A 19318-nucleotide genomic window follows, 5' to 3' on the forward strand; every position below is an offset into this window, starting at 1 on the left:
TGCAACAAATTGTATGTAAAAGTGGAGAAATGTGCATTTTGGGGTTAGATGGGTGCAGAGATGTCAGCTGCAGTGAGATTTCGCAGATTTGAAAACCTCTGCAGGAGCTTGAGAAAGGACGGTAATAACATTTTGGAAACATTGACTAAGCTCACTTCACCCACCTTGTCTTTTGTATGTTTCCCAGAGACTGAAGTGTTTTCAGTGTCTTAAGGAAAGGTTCTCTACAGCACCTGTCCTCACCCAGCCTACAATTCATTGTAGATGCTTCAGGCATTAGGGTCTTGTCTCAGCACTTCAAACTATGTGTATTTTATTTTTATTTTTTTTGCTGGCAGAGTACAGTTATTGATGTGGATTACAGTGTTAGCCTTAGAGGAGTGCAGACACTGGTTGGGGACGCTGAGCAACAAGACTGTAGGTTGATAATTTTCATTTCCATCTAATGATGTGGAATCCTTTTGTTGCTAACACGTTACCCAGTCACCATCGAGAGAGAAAGAAAGAGAACAAACTGTTAAAATCCAACTTATATTCAGACCCTAAAAGACTGAATTTTCCTCAGACTCTGTGCTTTCAAAGCCGTAGAAATGGCTTTGTAACCCTTTCAGACTGACAGATGTCAGTGACTGTGTTTCTCATCTGCGTCTTTAGAGACTGCGCCATGATGATGTGTTTCTGTTTGATCTTTGAATCTGCTTCACTTTGTTTCTGTATTTAAGTGATTTCTTGAATTAGCAGTTCTGGCAGTAATCAGGTCACAAAGTGACAGGTAGGTTTGCATGGTTTTCTGTCAATAATAAATGAAGTCATCATTTAAAAACTGTATTTTGTATTTTCTTGAGTTATTTTCATCTAATATTAAAATTTGTTTGATGATCTGAAACCTACAAGTATGAAAAATGGCCAAAAAAATAAGAAATCAGAAATGGTACTATATCTCCCCACCTCAGGACATTCTGGTCCACTGTGTGAGTATGGTACCATTTGCTTGCCATCCCAGTGTGAGTCGCACTATTACTGTATTACAGACATGTTTTGTTGGCCCAAAAGGAGCAAAGAAATGAGCCTGTTAGTTTGCTCAAACAATAAATCCTGTTCTCAGCCACACTCTGGAATCCCACTTCCTAAACTTTGGTCTGATATTCCCATAGAGTTCATGTTTGGGGCCTGCAGTCCTCTGACAATAACACAGTAATTCCTGCAATAAATAACTAATTCCCCAAACGTGCATATTTCTCTGCCCTTTTAAAATTACCATCTCTGACTGATGTCCACAGTTCACATCCCATGTTTGGGGTAATGTTACGTCAGAGCCTAAAAGTGAAGTCATAGTCAGTGGCAGTCAGTGGCAGTGGCAGTCCTAGCCTGCTCGCCCAGGGCACCAAATTTGGTGCCCTGGGCGAGTACCCCCCTCCCCCCCCATAGCGATCGCCGCAGCAGCGCCCACCACACTACTCCACTTGGGGGTATTGAGCACCTGCTGTGTGGTGCATGTAGCTTTCTGCCATGGTCTAATTTTATTAGATGCACAGATTCATTCTATACGGAACATGGGGGGAAAAAAAAAGAGGCAGTTTTGCGAGATCTCGCAAAAGTTTTTGCTTCCACGCGTATGTACTAATATTGAAAAGTTTTGCGAGATCTCGCAAAAGTTTTTTTTTTCCCTCTATCTCGTGTTTTTTTTTTTTCCCCATGTCCCTTGCGGGGTTCCGTAATTCTAGGCTCAGCAACCGAGACGAGAGAATCCCGTCTGCCAATGCGTTGTGGGGGGGTCATCCCTCCCTAGATGAAAAGCCACCCTGGGCAGCTGCCCATGTCACCCATATCAGAAACCACCACTGGTCATAGTTAAACTAAAGTACATCATCTTTAAATTTGAACGTTTGAGAGGGACCCCTCAGATACTTTGGTTTGGGGCTGCATAAATCGATTATTTTAGTAATCAAGTATTCTATCGATTATTCCATCGATTAATCGGATAAGAAATACTATTTTGATTAACAGTTTATGTGCATATTTTAACTTCTGTAATGCAGTTTTTCGCCTGTGAACAAACAGCGGTGGATGGAGCAGCTACAAAGTTCTCTTTTCTTCACCTTAACTCTTGCTGATCAGGTGCTTGATGAAGGACCTCCAGCTGTTTTGCAGTAAAGATTTTAATGGTGGTTAATAAAAGAAAAAGCTGCTGTTTTGGACGCTGGAAAAATGTTTCCTTTTTCACTACTTGAGCTCACCGTCTTTGTAACAGCTTCGCCTCTTTGCGCTTGCGCAGTTCAAACTGCTGCCTGCTATGAGTGTTTTGAAAAACTAGTGGCTGTGGGAGCCATGGCGCATGTGTGAGTAATGTTGTAATGCTTTGTATTCACAAGCATTCTCGAGAATACATTTCTACTGCAGGTCTATATTTAGTCACTAATAAGGGATCAAAGTATAAAAAATATTTTGACGGAGCCCCTCGGTCCTGGGGGGCCTTCCGGTACCGAACCACCGCTAGTGCTAATGGCCCGCGCTCGCTAGCAAACCAGTTCTGGTAGCTACAGCTGAAGTAAAGACAAAAATAACAGCTGAAATTCTCAGCGAGCACAACACACACAGACACACAGAGAGCAGTGGAGGCGTGGAAATGCATGTCAGCGATAGCTGCCACCCGTCCCGTAAAGTACGGAACCCCACATGTAACGGAGCCGTATTCCACGGAGTCCCGTAACATACGGGGTTCTGTATTTTAGGACACCGGTGGGAACTCTAGATGATCCACTCTGTGTTAAAGGAAATCTATCGCAGAAACGGAGAGCTTTTTAGAATCTGTGTGTGTGTGCGTGATTCACACTCCAGTCCAGTAGGTGGCGGTAATGCAGTTCTATGTTGGTTTGCCAGCCACCAATAAACCCACAAAAAGATGACGGAGCACTAATGCTGCTAATGCTAGTGAGGAGCGCCGCTTACACGGAGACAGCTGAGCGCTGCAGAGTTTAAACAAAGCATCGACACAGTAAATTTGTGTTGATAATTTTTTTAGAATCGATTTAATCGAGTTAATCGATGAATCGTTGCAGCCCTACTTTGGTTTCATGTGCAGGACACAGTGAGGTGGAGGCATGTAGGTCATAAACTCCACCCCCTCCTCCACGTTAGAAGACATTCTTACCAGACAAATAGTACAAAACTCTAAAAGTTCAGTGGAGAAAAAGGGAAGAACAAAATGGCAAAATAAAAAGCTTATTTTTGTTATTTAATTTAAGTACAAACACACATTACCATTTTGATTTTTGCATTTTATTTCAAAGTAATGTTAAGATTAAGATAAGATTTAAGATTAAGATAGTGTTTATTTGTCACATGCACAGTTATACACAGTACAATGCACAGTGAAATGTATTTTGTACCTGCAACCATATATACACACACATATAAATAAGTAAAATAAAAATAAAAAAGTAATTCACACTATACACTATACTCTATATACTATACACTATACACACTTTTATAAATTATAATATTTACATTGTGCAATAATGGTCCAGTTAGGGCTCAGAGTTGAGCAGACGGATGGCTTGTGGGTAAAAACTCTTCTTCAACCTTTCAGTCTTAGTCCTCAGGCAGCGGTAACGACGGCCTGATGGGAGCAGGGAGAAGAGAGAGTGTCCGGGGTGGCTGGGCTGTTTTAGGATCTTCATGGCCCTCAGCCTGCACTGCTTGGTGTAAATGTCCTGCAGGAAAAACATATCATCTTAGCATTTCAAAACCCACATTTTTCCCACTTCTATATAAATGTGACAGATTAATGAAGACTAAAAAAAGCTTAATTTTTATCATTTCTTCACTGCTTCTTTAACTGTATATGAACATGTCTTATGTATATAGGTGCCATGAAATGTTACAGTAATAGTAATAACTTTATGAATATGTACAGTAGACTACTTGTATTCCACCCCCCCCACAAATCTCCTAGTAGGACCATGGAGGCCATGGTGGTGAATTGTAGTTGGTGCAAACCAAGGTAGCTTAGCCTCCGTTAGCTCCCCCCTCCTGTATTAGGCCCAGCTGTTCTTGCTCTTATTAACAGCAGCCTGTCATTTGGTGTGGTTCCTTATTCTTTTAAGCATGTGACAGTGTTACCATTGATCAAGAAAACTGGATTGGATCCCACTGTATTGTCTAATCTTAGGCCTATTTCTAGGCTCCCCTCTCTTTCTAAAATTCTGGAAAGCGTCGTTTATAGCCGGGAACCACAGAAACTTCAAGCAACTGCAGAAAAAATAACCACTGGAGAAGTGAAGTGGGCGGGTCCCAAGTTAAACTTTTCTCAGCTTAGAGGCGAGCGATGAAGCGACTGCCAATGAGAGTGAAGATTGCAGTTGATTGAAATATGAAAGGATGGTAAATATCTTAGAGGGCTACTTAGGTAACCTGGAAAGTTGCCTATAGACCAACTGTCAGCTGCAAAGTGATGCACAGTGAGTGAAGTGCTTCCTGTGTGGACACCCCTTATGAGATGTTTACATTTGTGACACGTCATTCAAACATTTTCTGAAATGTGTATTAAATAGCACCATTAATAATCTACACTCATGTAACATCAAAAACAGCTGTGATTTATGAGCTTAATCAAAGCAGTTTTACTACATTGTCCTTTCATTTGTAATATATATGCAGATTTTCTTTATGGACCTGAATGAAGGAATTTCCTCAGACTGTTGTTGGGGGAACATCATCCTTCATTAGGTTTTCCTTCTGTTTAAATTTAAAAACAGACACAGATTAGTTGGAGTTTTACACAGAACACAAACACACACCCGAGTCAGCACAGAAGTGCGAATAACAGGTTCAACTTCTAATTCAATATTTAAATGTAAAACTGTTGGCATCATGTCAAAATGCATCGTTTCACTTTTGAAGTAGTGATCCATGTTTTTATTACAACTAGACTGGATTACTGCAATGCTTTATATGTTGATCGTGAAAGAGAGCATATTACTCCTGTTTTATCATCACTGCACTGGCTGCCTGTGTGTTTTAGAGTTCACTTTAAAATCCTCTTATTTGCTTTTAAGTCACTACATGCCCTTGCCCTACCTTATCTTTCCGAGTTGCTTCACCTACAGTATATGCTCCTTCCCGGTCACTCAGATCGGCTGATCGGCTGTTCCTGGATGTGCCGAGGACACAGCGGAGGCTTAAAGGAGACAGAGCCTTTGCTGTGGCAGCTGGAACGCTCTGCCATTAGACATTGAACAGGCCTCTTCATTGGCCAGTTTTAAGTCTGGTCTTAAGACATTTCTTTCGTTTGGCCTTTGATTAGTATGAGCTGCTGTCTAATGAATTTTTTACTTTGTATTTTATTAATTTTTTTAGGGTAAGATTACACTTTTATCATTGGTTTTAATTGTGTGTATTATTTATTTATTGTTAGCATAATCTATGCATTTGATTGTTTTTAATTGTGTCTAACTTCTTAGTCTTAAATTTTTACCTTTGTAAATTTTATTTTTCTCTCGTCCTGATGTGTTTAATGTAGAGCACTTTGGTCAGTGTTTGCTGTTTTTAAAGTGTTTTATAAATAAACTTTTCCTCCTCTGGGACCATCAGCGTCTAAGCCCACATTAACCCCATGATGTAACAGCAGCCCCTAGTGGCCAGTTACATGTATGACCTCGCAAACGTGTGAGCTTGTGTGCACATATGCAGATCAGTCACAGCTGATACCTTTGGGTAAAAGGTTCTCCTGAGGTTCTCCTGAGCCCAGTTTGTGGAACATGTGTCAGATGACTCTCTGTGCCATGAGTTAAAGCAGTTGGTGTGTAGGCAACCTAACTACACCCTGTTTGATCTTAAGGTCGAGGCCATTTGATGGGACCGGGAAGGATTATCTGGCGGCTGCAGTCATTCAGTTCCTCAGTGTTTGGTGTTCAGTATGGTGTTCAGGGCAGCTCTTCGAATGCTGTTCTTTTTCCATCATTGTCGGACATGCATCAGATGAGAGAGATGTTAAAGAGGCAGCAGGAGCAGCTTAATCAGCTCACTGAACGTCTGGCTCAGCTGCAGAGCTTTCATCAGCATCATCGTCCCTCACGTACCGGCCCCATAATATTCCAGCGCTGTAATTAGCCTGGTCATTTTGCACAACCCACATCCAGTCCTTGTCAATGATCCCACTCAGCTGTGGTGTCAGGAAAAGGGTATTTGGAGCTGGAGCTTTGTGGGAGGCAGTTGCCTCATTGTGGAGTGCTGGTTGTCAAGGATGCCCCTGGGGGTGTGCCTGCTCAGGTACCTGGGGTTTTAGGGGTGAATGTGATTCGTAGGTGCTACAAGAACTTTTTGGGCAGCATGGGTTGGCCTGGTTTTCTCAGCACTGTGTCTCTGAGGCCCCGAATCCTATGGTGCAGGCAATGCAGCAGTGCCAATGTGCTGGTGCTCAGTCCCCACAGGACAGTCTAGGGAGAGCAAAAGTCAGGGGATTCCTGGTGGTGTCATGAAGATTGTGGCAGCCACCTTTTCTGTAGCGTATTCAGGCTCTAGAGTCTTGTTTGAGCCTTTGGACTCTGGTTTGCCTGCTGGACGACTTGCTTCACCCGCCCTGGTTTGTGTGGTACAGCCTATATACCTGTGATTAATATAGGGTCCACTGAGGTTGTCTTATATCCCCGTACTGTGGTTGGCACACAGTAAATGTGCTCAGCCTTCCTTCAGGAGTCAGAGGTGCCATCTGGTGTAGCTACTGTAATCTCGGACAGTTGCCCCTACTGTACAGCAGCAGGTTCAGGACATGGACCTATCACTGCTGCCTGCTGAAGAACAGGGTCAGGTGAGGTCTTTGTTGAGGCAGTATATTCCTGTCTTTATGGCATAAAGACTCTGATCCAACAAAATATTAGTGTGACCTTTTTTTTTTTTAGCACAGCAGTTTATTTTAATGAATAATAATTGTTTACAGCACTCAATTTACATGTTTATTAATGAGAAAGCTGAATTATCAGAGAATTAAAAGCATGATAGAAACTTTTCTATAGATTTATCATTGCAGACAGCAAAGAACAGACACTTTATACAGTCTAAAAAAACGAGAAACTGCATCTCTCAGGTGACTTGCAGATGTTTCAGTGCCATCCTAGAGGAGGTGGCAGGGAAATGGAGGTCAGGATGTCTCTGCTTAGACCGCTGGACCAGGACCTGGACCAGGACCCAGATAAGCAGCAGGAAATGGAGGCTGGACGAGCATAAACTCTTTGCGGTCACTTGCGTTGTTTCTGTACCTTTCATGAAATAATGGCACGGTGTCCTTGAACCCTAGTGGGGAGAAAAATATTTGTGTCAGAAAACACAGAATTGTGTGTAGAGAGCAAAGTTACTGCAGCTAAAACTAGTCAGAAAAATAAAACGAGGCGGTTAACTGTTAAACCATCTGGAAGGCCTGGGTTCGATTCCACCTTGGCCCAGGCCTCTCCCTCTCTCTGTGTGGAGTTTGCATGTTCTCCCCGTGCTTGCGTGGGTTTCCTCCGGGTACTCCGGTTTCCTCCCACATTCCAAAGACATGCACTTACTGGGGTTAGGTTAATTGGCTATTCTAAATTGCCCATAGGTGTGAATGTGAGTGTGAAAGGTTGTTCGTCTCTCAGTGTTGGCCCTGTGACAGGCTGGCGACCTGTTCAGGGTGTACCCTGCCTCTCGCCCTATGACAGCTGGGATAGGCTCCAGCCCCCCCGCGACCCTGACCAGGATAAGCGGAAGCAAATGGATGGATGGGTTAACTGTTAATAATTAACTACAACTGAAAAATGAAAATTTACAATGAAACAAAACATCTAAGAATTTGTCACTTTAACTCAACACACCCTCAACCTGAGGAGCCTTCAGTCATCACTGCGACAAAGATGGCTGAGCTCTGAGTGTGTTCACCCTGAGTTAAGTTGCGTGAGTAGAAAAAGAAATCCATCATCAGTGGAGTTCAGATACCACGATTCACCATGGCAACATTTTAATGAACCAAGGAATCTGAACGCTGTGGATCGAGGTGTTAACTTAAAAAACAGGAAGGAATAATAAAGTTATTTTAGAGCCACCCTGAACAGATTGACCTGGATGGGATGAGCTGGTAAACAATCAGATCAAGATGAGTTCTGGGCCTGATCTAGTCTGAATCTGGGGCGGTGCCAATGGACTGGCAGACTGGGGTGGTGGTCCCCATCTGTAAGAAGGGAGAGTGGATCTAACTATCGTGGGTATCTGGCCTGTTGGATCCCATTGTATGCCGCTGCACGGCTTTTGACTGGAATACGTAAGAGGGAGCACATTACACCTGTTTTATCTGCATTGTTCTGGTTACCTGTTTATTTTAGAGTTCATTTTTAAATTCTTTTATTTGTTTTTTGCTCCATTGTACCTCTCTTACTGCACCTCCCCTTCCCACTCTTTCAGATCAGCTGACAAACTGCTTTTGGATGTGCCCGGATGGGGGGGGGGCTTTGCTGTGGCAGCCCCAGAATTGTGGAAGTCGCTGCCATTGCACATTAGACAGGCCTCTTCACTGACCACTTTTAAATCTTTTCTTAAGGCCCACTTATTTCTCCTGGCTTTTCACCAGACCTGAGAGGCTGATTTTTAGTTGTTGTGTATTTATTTCTTGTTTATTTTTATCTACTTATTTTACACTATTTTATTTTTTTGACTTATGCTAAACTATGTATTTTATTGTTACTTTTATCTTGGGTGTTACATTTTGATCTGCACTTTTCTTGTGTCCTGTTGTCTTTGGTCAGCACTTGCTGTTTTTAAAGTGCTTTATAAATAAAATTAGCTTGGCAGCAGATGCCGAGCAGCAGGGAAATCAGGACAGCTGGGTGACTGTGAGGACGAAGCGTGGTCCTAAACAGAAGCCTCCGGATCACCACCAACTCTAACTGTTTTTCTCCACTCGGCGACACATAACACAGTTACGCTGATGTAGGCCTAGGCTGCTGTGGAGTTCCCATGATGCACTGAGTGTTTCTTTTCATTCACCTCTTTTCACTCTGTTTATACCCCACACAGCAGATGGCTGCCCCTCCCTGAGCCTGGTTCTGCTGGAGGTTTCTTCCTGTCACCAAGTACTTGCTCATAGGGGGTCGTTTTGACTGTTGGGGTTTCCCTGTAATTATTGTACTGTCTTTACCTACAATATAAAGAGCCTTGAGGCATATGTTTGTTGTGATTTGGTGTCATATACATAAAACTGAACTGAAGTGAAGGCACAGAATGTGAACAGTGTGTAAGGCTCAAACAGCGATTGCTACAGTAATTGTAGGAGCCAAAGTGAATGTTTATGTTTTGGTGGCACAGGTGTTCAGATTTTTTCTACACCTCAGGTGATTGCTTAGGGGTGTGGCCTTATGTTATTTATCTGATCCAGGCGTAGCCGACAGGAAGTTGGGTGAGGGTTTTGGCAAACTTTCTGTTGACCGTCAGTCCTAGCCACAGTCACTTTGAACGTTATCTCACAAAGATGTATTTGTTTATGTTTTGAAATAAATACACAAAACAATGATGGAGCTTGTGGCTTATTGGAGACGCGTCACATACAAAACCTACTCAGCCAGCAGCGGCTATAATTAGGCCTCGAAGTCGCTACATTTAGTCAACAGAAAATTTGAACAGTGTTTTAACCGCATGCATCAAAACAATGAAGAGGATTTGTGGATGGAGCTTTTGGAGTGTTATCTGTGGAGCGGATGATTTTTGACATGTTATTGGAAATGCCGCAGCTGATCAACGCACGAAGGAACGCGGCGCAACGCACCCATCAGAAGCGGTAGGAAACGCTGATTCACTCTGTGTATTGCTGGACGTTTTGAACACAGTTTGGAAGTGTTATCGCTTGTCCATTGGGGACATTAGTTGGCTTGTGTTGTGTGCGCAGTTACGCTTGGTTTGGCAAGCTGGAGTAATTGCTTTGAATATGACGGCTTGTGACGCTGTGGATGCCGCAAGGAAGAAAAGCATTGACTGTGATTGGTGTTTCAAGCTCTGTGAAATTTTCTGATGCTGTGTTTGATGCATGTGAGAAAGTGACAATGAGTGAAATAAAAGATGCCGAACATGAACTGAAAGAAAAAAGATCTGCAAAACTGACGGCCAAAGCGCTTTCTTATAAAATGGAAGCTTTACAGAAGGAGCGACAAGCCCACGTGAATAAAATTAAAGGGTTAACACGTGACATTAAAGAACTGATGAAAAATGATGAGAATGCAAAAGAGGTGCAGCTTCACTTAGAGAAACTGAATGATCTGTACGAAAATGCCAAAGCAGCTCATGATGCATTCATTTTATTGATTCCTAATGATGAGCAACAACCTCATATTGACTGGTTTGGATGCATAACAAAATGTAATGCTGATTTTGTTGAAGATGTGAAACAGTGGCTTGTTGAAGTTGGAAGACATTTTGTGGAAAAAAGGCACGAAGTTAAGAATACTCCTATTGCTGCTACTTCAGATGTACCTGTTTCGGAGGTTGTTAAATCAAAGGAGGTGGTTTAGTGGGGTGGTTGTAGCTCAGTAGGTAGAGCAGGTCACCTACTGATCGGAAGGTCAGCGGTTCGATTCCTGGCTACTCCAGGCTACATGCCAATGTATCCTTGGGCAAGATACTTAACCCCAAGTTGCTCTCCGACCATCCTGTCGGAGTATGAATGTGTGTGAATGCTAGTTAATTAAAGCACTTAGCTTAGTATAAACATGGAAGTGCTTGTATGAATGTGAGTGCATGGGTAAATGTAAACATGTTGTGTAAGCGCTTTGAGTGCTCTGACTGAGTAGAAAAGCGCTATATAAGAACTAGTCCATTTACCATTTCTTCCACAGATGATCAACACATTACAGAATCCTCACGGCAGTGTAAATCAACAGCTGACATGCAAGATGAAATACAACCAGGTGACAGTGTTTCAAATGTAGGAAGCAGGAGGAGTAAAGGAAGTTCTTCAGGTTCAAACTCCAGAGTCTCAAGTAAAACATCAGCACGGATAATGGCTGAAGCTGAAGCAGCTGCACTGATAGTAAGACACAAACTGCTTAAAGATAAACATGCTTTGGAGGAACAGGAAGCACAGTTAAGGAGACAGCGGGAGCAACTAGAGCTGGAAACTAATATCTGCTACAGTTGCAAAAATGAAAGTTTTGAGGGATTCAAACGGATCCAGCATTAAAAGTAAATTATCAAAAATATCTGATGGTATGGAGTCGTATTTTGAAAAGGGGCGAAAGGAAAGAAAAGTGTGGGATGCTAGAGTTGATGGTGTACAAAAAGAACATGTGCATGTTTTTCAGGATCACAATGTTGCAGATTCACAAGCTGTCTTACCTGGATGCAGGGTTAGAACTCAACCACAGATTCTTTCTGCAGATTCTTTGAGATACCAGGCAAACACCAGAAATTCACAGGAAAATGAATGCGTGACATCTCAAGTTTCTAGTCACGAAGAACAATGCAACATCTTATCTGTCATGAGTAGGCAAAATGAGCTCACTGCTTTATTAATTCAACAGCAAGGTCTTTCGTCATTACCTAAAAAAGAGATCCCAGTTTTTGATGGCGATCCACTTCAGTACCAGACTTTCATTAAATCATTTGAACATAACATTGAAAGCAGAAATAAAAATCCTGGAGATTGTCTTTATTATCTGGAACAACACACAAGAGGACAACCAAGAGAACTGGTAAGGAGTTGCCTACATATGCCTTCAGAAAGAGGATTCAGTAAAGCAAAGTCTTTATTAAAGCAGCATTTTGGCATTGAACACAAACTTGCCTTGGCATATATGAACAAAGCTCTTTCTTGGTCTTCAATAAAACCAGAGGACACAAAAGCTCTTCAAGCATATACAATATTTCTCAGGGGATGTTGTAATGCTATGGAAGATCTCAGTTATTTGAATGAGTTTGATATGCCTGCAAACATGCTTGCCATAGTTAAGAAGTTACCCTACAGGCTAAGAGATAAGTGGAGAACGACAGTGTGTGATTTTCAGGAGAGAAATAATCGTCAAGCTACATTTGAGGATATGGTGGATTTTTTGGAAAAACAAGTGAAGATTGCATCCGACCCAGTGTTTGGAGACATCAAGGATAGCTGCATGACAAACAAAGACACAAGAAAGCTTACGTCACAAGTTCGGGCAAGATTTAAAGAAAGTTCATTTGCTACTTCTGTGATAGTATCTGAAAAGGGAAATAAAAAGGTTAAGCCAATGGAAAAGGTCACAGAAGTGGAGAATTGCTTGTTCTGCAGAGGTGATCATGTCTTAGAAAAGTGTCAAGAGTTGGGAAAGAGAATGCATAAAGAAAAAATCACTTTTTTAAAAGAGAATGGGATATGTTTTGGATGTCTTTGTAAAGGACACATTAGTAAAGACTGCAGAAAGCGTCTTAGCTGTAAGATATGTGGTTTAAAACATCCTCAAATGCTACACATCTATCAAAAACAGATTAACAAAGAACAAGAAACAAAGCAACTGGCTCAAGACCATAATGTAGTCGCTGTTCAGACGAGTGCTCTGACTGGGGCCGGTAAAGACGAATGTAAGCTATCGATAGTGCCAGTGAAAGTTAAGGCCAAGAAAGGAAACACAGCAGTATTTACCTATGCATTCCTTGATTCAGGAAGCACAGGCATCATTTTGCACAGTGAAGCTGATGGATAAGCTGAACATTCAAGGAAGGAGATCCAACATTCTGCTGAGAACTATGGGACAAAATAAGGTAGTTGGAACGGATATTATTTCCGATTTAGAAATTGCTGGACTAGACAGCAATGAATTTTGTGATCTTCCCATTCTTTATACTCAGAACACCATGCCTGTGCATAAGGGGAACATTCCACATCAGAACGACATAATTCAGTGGCCATATTTGAAGTCTGTACATCTACCTGAAATTGAGTCTGAGATCGATTTGCTAATAGGCTCAAACGTGCCAAAGGCTTTGGAACCACTGGATGCCATCAGAAGTGTTGGAGATGGACCATATGCTGTCAAAAATGTACTTGGCTGGACAGTTAATGGACCTTTGGGTGAGACACGAGCATAAGCTCAAGATCAGCCACAGATAAGTGTCAACAGAGTAGCTGTAGTGAAACTTGATGAGGTTTGGAATCAGCAGTTTAAAACTGATTTCCCAGAGTGTGCAAGAGATGAAAAGGAACCTTCCAAGGAAGATCAGCACTTTTTGGATATGGTTTCCAATTCTGCTAAGTTACAGGATGGTCATTATTACATTGGACTCCCATTTAAACATTCAAATATCTGCATGCCAGATAACAGAAGTGTTGCTGTACAACGGCTGCAGAATCTGAGGAAAAAGTTTGTGAGGAACTTCTCTTTTCTTCAGGAATACAACAACTTTATGTCAGACCTAATCTCTGAAGGTTATGCAGAACGGGTACCAGATGATGAATTGGAGCGTAATGACGGCAAGAAATGGTATTTACCACACCATGGCGTTCTGCATCCACAAAAGAAAAAACTTAGAGTGGTGTTCAACTGCGGCGCCAAGTACCAAGGAGTGTCACTAAACAGTCAGCTCTAACAGGGTCCCGACTTGACCAGCACATTGATTGGAGTCCTAACTAGATTCCGTAAAGAACCTATTGTCATGGCCGCAGACATCGAAGCAATGTTTCATCAAGTCAGAGTACCAGAAGAGGATCGAAGAGGATGTGTTGAGGTTCCTCTGGTGGCCCAATGGGGATTACACTCAAGACATGGTCGAATATAGAATGACAGTACATGTTTTTGGAGCAACATCATCTCCCAGTTGTGCAAACTTTGCACTAAGGAAATGTGCTGAAGATCAAGAACAACAGTCTAGCCTTCAAGCCAGGGACACACTCTTGAACAACTTTTATGTTGATGATTGCCTTGTCTCAACAGCTTCAGAAAGAGATGCAATGGCCCTCTATCGTGAGCTCTGTGCACTGTGCTCGAAAGGAGGCTTTCTACTGAATAAGTGGATAAGTAACAGTCGTAAAGTACTGGCTGTCATGCCTGAGGCTAACAGAGCAAAAGAAATAAAGGATCTAGACTTGATCAACGATGAGCTTCCAGTGGAACGAGTTTTGGGCATTCAGTGGTGTGTCGAATCTGACGTATTCAAGTTCAGAATCATTTTGAAGGATCGACCCCTGACGAGACGTGGGATCCTCTCTGCAGTCAGCTCTGTTTATGATCCTCTGGGAATGGTGGCACCAGTAATCTTAGTCGCTAAGAAGATTCTGCAAAATCTGTGTCGAAGAAAAATTGGATGGGATGATGCATTACCTGATGCAGTCATACAGGAATGGACTATTTGGATGCAAGATCTCCATAAACTTGAGGACTTCAAAGTTAGTCGCTGTTTTAAACCCAGCAGCTTTGGACGTGTGAAGACTGCTCAGTTACATCATTTTGCAGATGCATCTGAGGACAGCTATGGAACAGTAACTTACTTGTTACTAAAGGATGAGCTGGATCAGGGACACTGTGCGTTTGTTATGGGAAAAGCACGTGTCGCTCCTTTAAAACCGCCACAGTAGCGAGCAGATTGGATGTGATGTGGAAGAAGGAGCTTCACATGAAACTTGAGGACTCAGTATTTTGGACTGATAGTACCTCAGTGCTGAAATATATCAACAATAATACGACCAGGTTCCGTACGTTCGTTGCCAACAGAGTTTCTGAGATCGCCAAAGTTTCAAATGCTCTACAATGGAGATATGTTGACACAGGTAACAACCCAGCAGATTTGGCTTCTCGGGGTCTAACAGTTCAATCTTTTTTGAAGAACAAAGAAACTTGGCTGGCTGGGCCTCCATTTCTTCTGCTACCACAGGAGGAATGGCCTCAGAATCCTGATGAAGTGAAAGAAATGTCATCAAATGACTCAGAGATTAAGATAACTGTAAATGCTGTTCAAACAGCACAAGACATGGATCCAGTTTCCCGCTTCATTCAACATTTTTCATCCTGGACTCATTTGAAACGTGCAGTGGCATGGATACTAAGAGTTAAGGCACTGCTTCTGCAACGCAGCAGAACGAGGAGGCAGAATGAGAATGACTCTGTACACAAACACGAGCTTCAAAGACAGAAGAACTTTCTGGATACCAGCAATCTCAGAGTTGAAGAGCTGGACAATGCTGAAATGGCCATAATTATCTTTTGCCAAAGAGAGAGGTTTACAGATGAAATTTCTTGTTTAACAAAAGGAGTTAATGTTAAGAGAACCAGTCACATTTGTAAGCTTAATCCTATCCTGGAAAAAGATGTACTGAGAGTTGATGGATGACTCAGCAGAGCAGCGATGCCAGAGGAGATGAAACATCCTGTTATTCTGGCTAAAGACTTTCACGTTTCTAACCTAATTCTTCAACATGTCCATAGAGAGGTGGGTCATGGAGGTCGTAACCACATGCTATCTAAACTGCGCCAGAAATACTGGATTCCCGGAGTCACAGTGCTAATAAGAAAAATTGTGGCTAAATGTGTTGTGTGTCGGGGCTTAAATGCTTCACCAGGACAGCAGCAAATGGCAGACTTACCCTTACACAGAGTAACACCTGACGAACCCCCTTTTACATATGTTGGAGTCGACTATTTTGGACCATTTCCTGTAAAACGTGGAAGGACTATTGTAAAGTGCTATGGTATGATATTCACATGTTTAGCCTCAAGAGCCATTCATATTGAAACAGCATCATCGCTGGATACAGACTCCTTTATCAATGCCCTTCGTCGTTTCATTGCAAGACGTGGTCAGGTAAAAGAACTGCGATCTGACAATGGTACCAATTTTGTGGGAGCCCATCGTGAACTGAAGGAGGCAATAAAAGATTGGAATCAAGGTAACATACATGATGCACTTCTGCAAAAGGGCATTAAGTGGACTTTCCATCCCCCAGCTGGCTCACATCATGGAGGTGTATGGGAAAGACTTATAAGGTCTGTGAGAAGGTCTTTGAATCTACAAAGTCTCGATGAAGAGGGTCTTAGAACTGTTTTATGTGAAGCTGAAGCTATTCTGAACACCAGACTCATTACGAAAGCTTCTACAGATCCAAATGACCTTGAAGCACTTACTCCAAACCACCTGTTGCTTCTTAAGACTGCACCATCACTCCCACCAGGATGTTTTCAGAAGAATGACACATATGCTTGCCGCAGATGGAGGCAAGTTCAATATATGTCGGATCTTTTTTGGAAAAGATGGATCAAGGAATATCTTCCACAACTGCAACAAAGGCAGAAATGGTACAACCCGAGGCGGAACTTCATGCCAGGAGACCTCGTGATCATCGCTGATGAATCAGCACCACGGAACTCCTGGATAACTGGGAAAATTGAAGAGGCTATTCCGGACAGAAGGGGATTTGTTCGTCATCTTCGGATCAAGACAAAGTCTGGATTCCTGAATAGACCCATAAATAAAGTCTGTCTGTTACAGGAAGCGGAGAACATGTGATTAACCGGACTGACTTACTTGTCATTTAATGACTTGCTTTTGCATATGGACTATTAACTTCACAGATTCACTGTGGTGTTATGGTTGTGGGATTGATGAATATAGCACTAAAGGGTAATTGAAATACTTTATAAACCAACAGAAGTTTGTAAAACATCATTATCTGTAATTATTATTTGAAGAATAATAATTAGGGGCCGGTATTGTAGGAGCCAAAGTGAATGTTTATGTTTTGGTGGCACAGGTGTTCAGATTTTTTCTACACCTCAGGTGATTGCTTAGGGGTGTGGCCTTATGTTATTTACCTGATCCGGGCGTAGCCGACAGGAAGTTGGGTGAGGGTTTTGGCAAACTTTCTGTTGACCGTCAGTCCTAGCCACCGTCATTAGAGCGTTATCTCACAAAGATGTATTTGTTTATGTTTTGAAATAAATACACAAAACGATGATGGAGCTTGTGGCTTATTGGAGACGCGTCACATACAAAACCTACTCAGCCAGCAGCGGCTATAATTAGGTCTCGAAGTCGCTACAGTAATGTAAAGTAAATGTTTCCAGTGCAGGGAAACTGTCCCCACAGGCTGACAGCTGCATTACCCACAGAGTCAAAAAGATGAAGACCAAAGATTTTGACCTGATAATTTGTCACTGTAATCAGTGTCCACATCTTCACATTTCTGACTGACTGATTAGAAAAAGAGAGGAGGAAAAAAAGTGTCATTCAGCAGGTTCAGGTGCAGCAGATGAAATTACAGCATCAATTTTAAGAAAGCATGACAAACAAAATGTGTCATTATTTTATATAGTAAGATACTGTAGCCGGTTAAACAATGGAATAAAATCAACTGAACTGAACTCCAACCACTAAGAGTAAAAATAAGAACCTGTCTTTGAGTTAAATTTTCATTAATTCAAATATGATGATACATAAGCATTTTCAACATTTTGAAAAGGATTATTGTTATAATTATTATTATTATTATTACTTTTGTTAAATAATCTATAAGCCTACTTCTTCCACCACTTTATGGATTCCTCTGGGACTCAGTTTAGGAAGTAAAAGTCTAAACTGAGTCTCTGTCCGTGACTCAGTTTAGACTTTTATTGTCTGCTTTCTCTTTGTTCTCACTTTGAGGATGTAAAACCTGCTCTGTGTGGAGCTGGGCCAAAGCACTGAGTGCTTGATGAGAGCCAGTTGTAGTGAAAACAGGTACAACAGAGACCTCCAGTGGCTACTGTACAGAGCCCTATCTACACATCAGTGAAGGAACTTCAGGATGTGCAGGGTTTCAGTATTATCACAGTCAAAATAAGTTAGCTGATCTTAAGAGAGCTGTAAGCTGAAATGAGGAGTGTGGCTGTATTTACCTTGTGTCACTGCATGAAGCTCATAATTTTTTGCCTGCAAAAGATTTTCATCAGTGAGTAAAAAGTTCATGTTCTGATAGAAAAAGTAAAGACAGGATCTCTGTGCACTAATTATTCCCTCTTTAATCTGTTCCACAGTGTTAGCGGTTAGCACACATGCTGAACACCTCAGGAAGGCATCCTGTATGAAAATCTGTGTCATATTAAATATGCAGATCCATATTGGAAAAACAGCAACAGCTGAAAGCAGCTCTCCTGTTTCTGCACAAATATGTTTTTGGGTCTTTAGTTAAATTTTAACAAAACCATAAAACCAACAAACTGTGTTTTATTGCTTATTCATGTCAGCTGAGTCCATATGATGGTGAAGGTGACTCTGCAGATCAGAAACTAACACAAACTAGTTCCATCTCTTCAGACTGACAGAGTCTGGCAGCTGTAACATCTGGCATGTAAAGAACACTCAGCACTTTACCTGCTGATGTGCTGCTCCATGATCCTGCTCCCCTCCTGTGGCGCTCCCCTCGCTGATCCACTTGAAGTCCTCGTTTGTTGCTGTTGGTTTTTGTTCTTTGGCTTTATTGATCATTTGCTGAGCAACATTAAAACAGCCGTCCCAGTCTTTCCTGTTTATGTTGCTCTGAATCTCTTTAGTTAAGGTCTCATTGACTTCATTCCTCAGAAGCTCCTCCAGAACCTTTTTCTCCTCTTCCAGAATCAGTTTGTAATAAAAAGTTTTCTTGTTGCAACAACTGAATTTGTTTATAAAGTATTTTCTCCATCCACTCCACGTCACAAGGAAAGCTACAACAGTCATACCCAGGAGCAGAGAATAACCGATGAGCTGAAAATATGAAACAAGAAATACAATAAATAACAGCATTATTGTTTATTTACTGTAATTTCATAAGACAATAATATAATAAGATACAGTGTATGAACAACAAAAATTCTCACCTTTGACTTGATTATCACTTCAGCTTTTTGAGCTTCTTCTTCTGTGGTCTCAAGTACAAATTTGATGAACAGCATCCTCGTTTCTTCATCAGTCTTGCAGCAGCCATACCAGTTTGTAAAAACCAACATAGCTACGACCCACAGCAGACCGATTAAAATCGCTCTGATAACGCGCTTCACTACAAGACACAAAAACGTGTCTGCGTGTTTCGCTGCGCTCCGAAATGTCTGATCTATCAGGAGCATTAAGAAGAACACTAAGAAGAATGGCACAGCCATGATTTCATTGCATTCAAAAGTTTGGACGTTGCAAGTCAAGAAATAAAACTTCATATAATAAACGAAGCCAAGCATCCCGAGGACTGCCCCGGGGGGGCCGGCTTTGTCAGTACGAAGATATTTCAGGAGTTTTTTCAGCATCTTGATCAGTCAGGTCTCTGCTGAGGCTGCAGCTTCTCTAAAATCACAACCACGATTTCCACACCAAGACTCACAATCTCTGTTAATTCAGCCTAATGTCT

The 19318-nt window shown here is 41.8% G+C and overlaps 1 protein-coding gene across 1 annotated transcript; it reads right to left on the bottom strand.

Moving 5' to 3' along the window:
• Positions 1–6923: 6923 nt before the first annotated feature.
• LOC115783698 (uncharacterized) lies at positions 6924–19318 on the bottom strand. The gene is made up of 4 exons (XM_030734648.1): positions 18798–19318; positions 18316–18684; positions 17841–17874; positions 6924–7293 (listed from the first exon to the last, which is right to left on the bottom strand). The coding sequence occupies exons 1-4, from the start codon at positions 19215–19217 to the stop codon at positions 7157–7159; spliced, it is 960 nt and encodes a 319-aa protein (XP_030590508.1). The 5' UTR covers positions 19218–19318; the 3' UTR covers positions 6924–7156.

Source organism: Archocentrus centrarchus, chromosome 7, assembly GCF_007364275.1.
Source record: "Archocentrus centrarchus isolate MPI-CPG fArcCen1 chromosome 7, fArcCen1, whole genome shotgun sequence".
Taxonomy (NCBI): domain Eukaryota; kingdom Metazoa; phylum Chordata; class Actinopteri; order Cichliformes; family Cichlidae; genus Archocentrus; species Archocentrus centrarchus.

What these genes read in the sequence shown, in the direction of transcription:
- LOC115783698 (XM_030734648.1), bottom strand. Translation starts at nt 19,217, where the DNA reads ATGCTGAAAAAACTCCTGAAATATCTTCGTACTGACAAAGCCGGCCCC. An exon ending in AAGTGATAATCAAGTCAAAG is followed by an intron (nt 18,685 to 18,797) that starts GTGAGAATTTTT and finishes TCATATTTTCAG; the next exon opens with CTCATCGGTTATTCTCTGCT. An exon ending in GCTTCATGCAGTGACACAAG is followed by an intron (nt 7,294 to 17,840) that starts GTAAATACAGCC and finishes TCTCCCCACTAG; the next exon opens with GGTTCAAGGACACCGTGCCA.